Genomic DNA, 8,547 nt, shown 5'->3' on the forward strand with positions numbered 1-8,547 from the left:
ATAGATTTAAGCATTCAGGTGAAACTATTAGTAGGAAATTTGATGAGGTTCTAAATTCTTTGATGGCTACGGCAAAAGATTACATTAGACCAAAGAATCCAAACTTCCCCAGAGTCCATAAAAGGATAAAAGATGACAAACGTGCATATCTACATTTCAAAGATTGCATTGGTGCACTTGATGGCACTCATATCCGTGTCACTCTTTCACCTGATGAGCAAGTGAGATATATTGAAAAAACTGGGTAGCCACTCAAAATGTACTAGCAGTACGTGACTTTGACATGCGTTTCACTTATGTTTCCACAGGACAACCTGGAGCTATGTATGATTCAAGTGTGCTGTACAATGCACTCCGAGTGGATAAAGATTTTTTCCACATCCTCCACAAGGTAACATGTGTTCAATTTGAACATACGAATATGATTAACATGTGCCATTAATCCATAACTCATATTATTTTTACCTGAATATAGGCAAATACTATGTAGTGGATGCGAGATATCCTAATCGTCCTGGCTACCACGCTCCTTACAAGGGTGAAAGGTATCATTTACCGGAATGGCATAGAGGTACCAAAGCTAAGACTCCTATGGAGAGGTTCAATCGGGTTCACTCATCTACCCGCAATGTGATTGAGCGATCTTTTGAATTATTAAAAATGAAGTGGCAAATTCTTCGGAAGATGCCACCACATCCCATGTACAAGCAAAACATGATTGTTGCGGCTACCATAGTCCTTCACAATTTCATTCGTGAACATAGAGGTGAAGATGAAGACTTTGCTCGGTATGATCGTGATCCTAATTTTGTTCCTACAATACCAGAAAGATATAATAAATATGCAGTTTCACAAACGGCGTCGGATGGGTCAACTTCGGCACTCAATGCACCAACTACGGATGTCTTTCGTGATGAACTAGACACCGCACTCTCTCTTACTTGGAAGTAGTTTGTAATGGCAAGGTGGATTTTTGTACTGTATTTATTGCGACCTTTCATTTGGCAAAACATTATCAGGTTGGACATTTTTTAAAAATTATTCCTGTAGCGAAGTACTATACCAACGATGTACTGTAGTGACATGTTACTGTAGCGAATTACTGTAGCATAGCAAAATAAAAAGCTCTCGGCAATGCTAAAAATAGAACCAGCTATCCACCATGAGCAAAATAGAATTTTCCCACCAAATCCTTGTGATTCTGGAGCTGGAGCACTACAAACAGCCAAACGCGTACAACACAGCTCCATGATTTTCTGAAGTTGATGGAGTGAAGTTGGGAAAGTGTGGAGCTGGTGGAGTGGAGCTGGTCTTCCTGGAGTGGAGTGCTCCCAGACCTTTAATCCTGCCAATCCACTCAAATCGAACAGGCACAGATGGAATCAATCCAGATCAAGCTAGCAAGAGTTCACAATTAAAATACAAGCTATAGAATAGTGAAATGGTGGCAATCAAACCGTCTTTTAACACCAAGATAGCTTGCCACATTAGAGTTCATAGTTTAAATACAACCTATAGGTTTGAATGTGTCAAGTAGCTTGTTCGTTATCATCAAGAACCGTCTTTTAACACGAAAACCACAACATCAACATGGACCACAACATCAACACGTACCAGTGATAGTGCCACGGCACCCAAGCATCATGTTGTGGCAGTAGTTCATAGTTTCACTTGGTCTTATTAATGAGATATCATAAGAGTGAAAAGAGAACCCATGAATCAACTCCAATGAAGAGGAAGCTTAGGCAGTCGCACCACCCGGCGGCACTAGTTCAGCATGTCAAGGTAGAACTGGCGCTTGTTGATGTCGCTTCCATAGTGGTTGAGACACTGCATCATCAATCAAGAACCGTAAGAACTAGTATGGCATGAAAAATAAGTATGTTACAAATGTTATGCTCCATCATATAAATATTCAGAGATGATTGAAATATTAATATATATTTATAAATGAAACTGACACTATTTCCTGCTACAAGCTGCAACTTTGTCTAGATATTGGCAAATTGAAACTATGAAACTACAAGTGACTTACCAAGACTACAAGTGTCCAGAGATTGCAAACATTTATAGTTTTATGAGTATGCAACTCAAGCAGCAAGTAATACTCATTGCTCATTTTTTTTTACATTCGATCGCATGATGCCCATTTTGAAAAGGAAAAAGATTGAAAGGTGTTGCTTGTTCTGAGAATTAGAACCTTCTTCAAGTCATATACTCATTGCGTTCATGTACTGCATATATTGTCCACGAGAGCTGTTCCATACAATGAAGCACGGTTCATAATGTAACATTAATCATATATATACCCCCACACTCCATGCACCGAAAATTTGTAAATTGCTCAGACACATTGGTCAACGGAGAGATTTGCCATTTGTAATCGCTGCCAAAACGAGAGGTTCAGGGTTTTTAAGTTTTGGGGAGTACCGGCCGGTGAGCAGGACATTACGGTGGGGGCGGTTGCGGGTGGCGTAGGACGGCAAGTAGGCGGTGTCGGCTGCGGGTATGTCACGAAATAGAAAGATTAGCTAGGGAGGTACTGTAGAAGATGAAAACAGTGGCTGTTTTATCTCGATCGCACAGTTATAGATGTCGACTGGTTCTTTCCCCCTTTTTTCTCCCTCCTTGATGATAGTTGATCAACGTTCGTTTCGTATGTACAATATGTTACGATCATGGGGCAGGAAATGTGGTGAGTTGGATTCACTGAAGAAAAAGAAGACATGAACAAGAAGTGTGGCGAGTTACCAAAAGGCGGACCGTTTCTGTTGTATTGACAGTAGAGTGCGAAGCATTCTCCGGCCTGCAGGTGAATCGTCACGGTCTCACGGGTGACATCCTCCGTTCTCCTCGAGTTACCGCCCACTCCAAAGTACAATTGGGATCCAATTTTCCCCTGATGCTCTGAAGATCGAGGTGCCACTTACTTTTCACCGAATTAGCCTTTTTTAAGTACCTGCAGCGTCGGTGAATGTTGCAATCCAAGCGTCGGCCACTGCTCCATGAATGCAAACTATCCCGCCGTCAACTCCTAATCATGATGCTTACGCGACTTGGATGCGTGTTTTCCTTTCCTCCATTTCTTTTTCCCGGTGGGATACCGTGTACGGTCCTTCTCATTTTAAAAAAATTTGGACATATTTTTAGTAATTAGCAGCCCGCGTACGTACGAATTTATTAGGTCTAGACGTACATGTCTTCCCAGCAGCTACAAAAACAGCTTCAAGCTGAAGCTCCATCTCCAAACGGCAGGACCAGGACATTCCATTCCAAACGGTGTCTCCATCCAGTTCGGATCGAGGCATCGAGCACATAGAACCAACCCAACCACAACGCCGCAACCACTCCGGGATCAATGCTGTGCGTACCGGGGCCCTAATCAAAACAGAGACGTTTTGACCCACAGCTCTGCAGACGAATAACAAAGCACGCACGCGAAGTCGCGAACTGTGGCAGCTCCTTTTTTTCGTGGTACTCGTATGGTTGGAACCAACGCAGGAATTTCTGCAGCCTTGTCCCTCTACGACTAGGATTTATCAAATTTTTCCGTCAGATTTGTGGGGAGGATCTTCCCTTGACGCCCCAACTAATGCATGCAATTCACAACACAACGGCATCGCTTGAGCAGCAAGCGAGCCGTCCTTTTCAGAGCGATCAAAGGGGGGAAAGAACACGGCGGATTTCAATTGGCTTCAGACCAAACCTGGAGCTATGTCGGGTTGGGTTGGGTTGGGTTGGTCCGACTGGCGAATTGGCAACGGCAGGTCTATCGTCTACGGGGGGTTTAATTGGATTAGAAGCTCCGCCAGCGGCCGGTCCGGGGATCGGAGAAGACGAAGCCAGCCGTGGATGGGATTTTGGTGTGGCTCCCGACGGCCAATCGAAGCTTCCTGCTTGGGTTTGGTTGGTACACGTCACTCTCCAATCGGCCGAGAGACCATCATTCCATCGACCGTCACTACGGGCAGCTGTTTGGGCAGGCTCAACTCGTACGCCACCCCGTCTTTGTTTGGTCTAGTTGGGGGTTCTCGGGTCTCCTATGCAAAGGAAAAGGCTAGGGCGCGCTCGTCGCGCTCGCGCCGTAGTGAGCGACCCGTGCGGCCTGTCGCAACCCATTTGGATGTACTTTTTAATTTTTTTTCCTTTTAAAACGTGATAATTTTTTTCTCAAGTATCCATTTTCGGATCCGTTTGCACCACTGCGTTCATTTTGATGACGTCTATAAAACTCGATCCACGATGAATATGTTTTAATATATTTTTTATATTCTACCAACTTATGTTGAATACACTATCAACACAATATATACATTAATTGTTACATTTTTATTTTTTCACCCAATATAGTTACATATTTGAGGTATTTATTTAAGCTATCTCATTTGTCTCTGCATATATAGATACATTAGCTCCGAAGAAGCTATTACATTGACTCTATGTGAGTTATGATTAATATAACATATAAATTATCACATGTTCTCTATATAAGTTACTCTATATAAGTTGACTGATAATATCACTATTTTATTTATAAGTTGCTATACAGGTTGTCGTATAAAACAGCATCAAAATATATTAGATATGGATCTTGTTTTGTAGATCTCATCACTAGGAACGCAATGGCGCAAACGGAATTAAAAACAGACACTTAATGAGCGAGTTATGCTCATTTAAAAAAATGTACAAGCATTCCTACTAATTAACGTATCAATGACATCATCTGAACCAAGCGCGACGATAGAGTGGCGGAAGCTGGGATCGCATGCTGCGCTGCCGCGTAGCGCGGTCCTATATAAAGCCATGAGTATCCGAAAGAATATTTGACAGATTTGGGAGGTATTTTTAGGTACGCAGGTGATGGCGATGGTGATGAGTATTGTTGGATAGTAACAGCGTTTGGCGTTCCATCCCATTTTGGATAAGGATTATGCAGGAGCTTTCACGGGAGTTCTCTAGCTATGGAGCATCGCCTAGCGAGAGCGTAAATACATATCTAAAGAGAGAGATTCTTTTTATGTTGCTTTTTAAGGTAACAAAATGTAGCGCTAAATTAGAACAGGACAACAGGTACAGATTAGGCATAATTTTGTGATATTTGTTGGCTCTGTTCGCTTCAACTTATCAGCCGGCTTATCAGCCACCAAATAGTATTTTTCTCTCACAACAAATCAGCCGTTTCGACTTTTCAGCCGGCTTATAAGTCTAGCCGAACAGGCCGAGTTTTAGGACACCCGGCCCAAAGACTGCCAAAACAATATTCTAGTGGAGATGGGCACAGTTGCAATCATTCAGTGAGAGACTTGTTCTTTTTTTAGATGATGGAAGTAAAAGACGTTCCAGCAGCCTCTACAGTGATGAACTTGTTCTAACCAGGGAATATTACTAGAAAAACTATTACAAACTGTTCTATCGTATCAAAATACGGCATGACCATCATCAAGAAATTAAATAGGCAAGGTAGTTTCTGGCAAGCAAAGCATACAATTCGTTTAGACGCAGCGAAGACTTGTTGTATCCCTTCCCACATGATTCGTATGCATCTCCAACAAGCACTATTCAAAGACTGTTTTATTAGGGCTGGAAACTCAGGAGTAAGCTTCACACAAAGCATGTTTGGCGCGCAGAGACTGTACGTACCTTGCAGCAATGATGTTTGCAAGTAGAAGCATGGCAATTAGGCATCAATGCCACTGGAGGCACAAGTCGTACTTGAACCCACCGTCACATTTGCCAAATTTTGTCCACGCATGTCCAAATTTGTCCAGTGCTGGCCTACATCAGTTGGTTGACCTGAGGATTGTTTTTTCGATATCTAGTAATGGAGTTAGCAACATTTCCGCATCTCATAAACACATCAGACATCCCTGATTAAAAAAAAGGAGAGGGTCACACATTCGTTTAACCAACCCACAGAACTGCCAGAGCCAGACAGCCTATGAAACCAGCTCTCGGCCCAGCTATTATATCATTGCTCTTTTTAATTACCGAAACACAAATCATGAGAGCACGCTCACAAAGATCACGTCCGGTGCGGAACGCGGACAGGCGCCAAATTTTATTCTGGCCGTCAACTAATACTCATAAAAAAAAACAACAACCACGCCACAACGGAGACTTCGATTCTCCTCCAAGCAATTTCATAAGATACCTATGACCAATGCCAAGTACTATTAGCCCAGAGCTGAAAATAAAGAGAGAGGGGGTGGAGCCCCCAACGGCAAAGTGGTCGCACGTCACCCTCGTCGCTGAGACGAAAAGTACGCTTGCATCCAGCTCGACCGAACTCACTACCAGTTGCCAACCAAATCGACCACCACCCTTTCTTCTTTAATCAAACTGTCTAATCCGGCAGCTATTTTCCATGTAATTTTCTTTCACCTTTCCAATTCCCTTTTCCCCTGCTCTAGTGCCGCATGCCTCTACCACCCCGCCTGTTACGCTTGGATGGGGAAATCTGAAGCCTCGCGTACACACTCGTAGCTCTGTCCTACGTCCATGAATCTACAGAGAAAATTAGGAAGAATCCAACAGAGACTTGAGCCCTGTCGTCGAAGGTCCAAGGTCTAACCACAGCGGTTGATTTCTCCGCCAGTTGAATGCGTTCAGAACAGCGTCGCGGCCCGGCACCGCGGGGCACGGAGGGAGCGGCGAGGAGGGAGCCACAGCCACAGGCCCCGTGCCGGTGCTGCGCGGCGCGCGCGCCGTGTGGGAGACGAGTCAACGCGGCAACGACCTCACCCGCGCGCGCGGAGCGGCTGGGCTCGAACCGAACCCGCCATCTCCTCCTGACGTCGTGCCGAGCCCATCCGTTCCACACCAACTAAACCTCTCGAGTTACCTGTAGCTTTCCGGCCTGGCCCTGCGACCGGGGGAAACCGCGAGGAATTCTTTGCTCCCGCCAACCGTTTTAATACCCTCCCGACCCGTCCGCCCCCCGGCGCGCCATTAGCACCTGGCTGTCGCTAGGCTCAGCTGCCCGATCGCGTGATCGAACACCCGCAGCCCATTGGTGAGTAATATGGGCAACCTGGTCTCGGCCGGGGCCGCGACGGCGGCGAGCGGGGGAGGGAAGGTGGTGATGGCGGACGGGAGCGTGCGGGCGCTCAGCGAGCCCGTGTCCGTGGCGGAGCTCATGATGGACCACCCGCGCCACTTCGTCGTCGACGCGCGCGTGCTCAAGGAGCAGGGGCGGCGGGAGCAGCAACACCACCAGCAGCAGGGCGGCGCCGGAGGCGGCGGGGCCAAGGTCGCGCCGCTGCCGGCGGACCACGTGCTGGGCGCCGGCGGGGTGTACGTCCTGCTTCCCGCCACGCGGGGGAAGGTGTCGGCCGACGAGGCGCGGCGCGCGCTGTCGGCGGCGAGGTCCCTGGCGCGCTCCCGGTCGATGCCCGGCCTGCGGCGGAAGCTGTCGTCCAAGAAGGGCCGCGAGGAGGCTGCCCCCGACGTGCCAGCGCGGCGCGAGGAGACCGCGGAGTCCCCGGAGGAGGAGAAGGAGGAGGCGAGACCGGACGGGTTCGAGGAGCACCGGCCGGAGTTCCTGAGCCGGGAGCTGTCGAGCAGGGGGTGGAAGCCGAGCCTGCGGACCATCGAGGAGCGCGTGGCGCCCAAGAAGACGCCCCATTGGCTGTTCTGATCACCTTCCTCTGGTCCATGAGCCGATCGAGTAGGCGTTCTGATCATCTAATCGTCTTCATTTTTCCATCTTCTTTTCGTTTCCTCTCTCTGTCCCAATGAATGCCTGTTATGATCATGTAGCCTGTCAAAATGCATGTACGATGGCATGATGCGACTTGCATGTGATGAGCTGAGATAGCGCAACCGAAACTTGCCATGTAATTATAGGACTAGACCAGATGTTTCATCGAGGGCTGCATCATGTAATGTTGAGAGAGGCCCTTCCAAATGAGTCTCGATGCTGGCACGGTCGCACTGACATTGTAAATTTTGCTTTCGCCTCTGTTCTTCAAGCTTCTACGGTCGACTGTACGATCCTGAACGGAACTGAATGGATACAGACTTTTGCGACGAACAGGGAGGTGTCAGGCTCACTTGCGCCTTAATTCAGCCTCGCACGTCAGTTGCTTCCGGGGCGCAGGTTTGCTTGCGCCTGAATGCAAGGCTGATGCAACCACCATGACTCTGCAGCGATCACGAACGGAGGCATCATGTGTGTTCAGAAAGAGACAGACGCAGAATTCATCGCTTCTGCTTTGTCGACGAACAATTGAACAAATTACTTCCATGCGAAATCTAAATAGATTCAGTAAAAAGAGTATTCAAATTCCCACTTGAAATCTTCTTCTTTCGAAACTAGTTGAAATCTTCTAGAAGTAGACTTACGACTGCTGAAGAACCAGCTCCGAAGAAACGAGTCAAAATTTGGTGTCTCCGCCGTGCTCCTTCCTCGAGATTCCCGTCCCGAGCCTCGTGTCAAGGCAAAGCAGCAGAGTAGCAGCGGACCAGTAGCAGAGCAGGGGAGGCTTCGCCGTCCGCGGCTCCGCGCCACTACTTCCGTCGCGCGCGGCACAAAACAGTCTGTCGCCA

At 47.3% G+C, this 8,547-nt stretch overlaps 1 protein-coding gene across 1 annotated transcript; it reads left to right on the forward strand.

The window, feature by feature from the left end:
* Nucleotides 1–6,925: 6,925 nt before the first annotated feature.
* Nucleotides 6,926–7,999, forward strand: LOC101757963. Its single transcript, XM_004984577.3, has one exon. The coding sequence runs from the start codon at nucleotides 7,022–7,024 to the stop codon at nucleotides 7,634–7,636; it is 615 nt and encodes a 204-aa protein (XP_004984634.1). The 5' UTR covers nucleotides 6,926–7,021; the 3' UTR covers nucleotides 7,637–7,999.
* Nucleotides 8,000–8,547: the final 548 nt, after the last annotated feature.

Source organism: Setaria italica, chromosome IX (genome assembly GCF_000263155.2).
Source record: "Setaria italica strain Yugu1 chromosome IX, Setaria_italica_v2.0, whole genome shotgun sequence".
NCBI lineage: Eukaryota > Viridiplantae > Streptophyta > Magnoliopsida > Poales > Poaceae > Setaria > Setaria italica.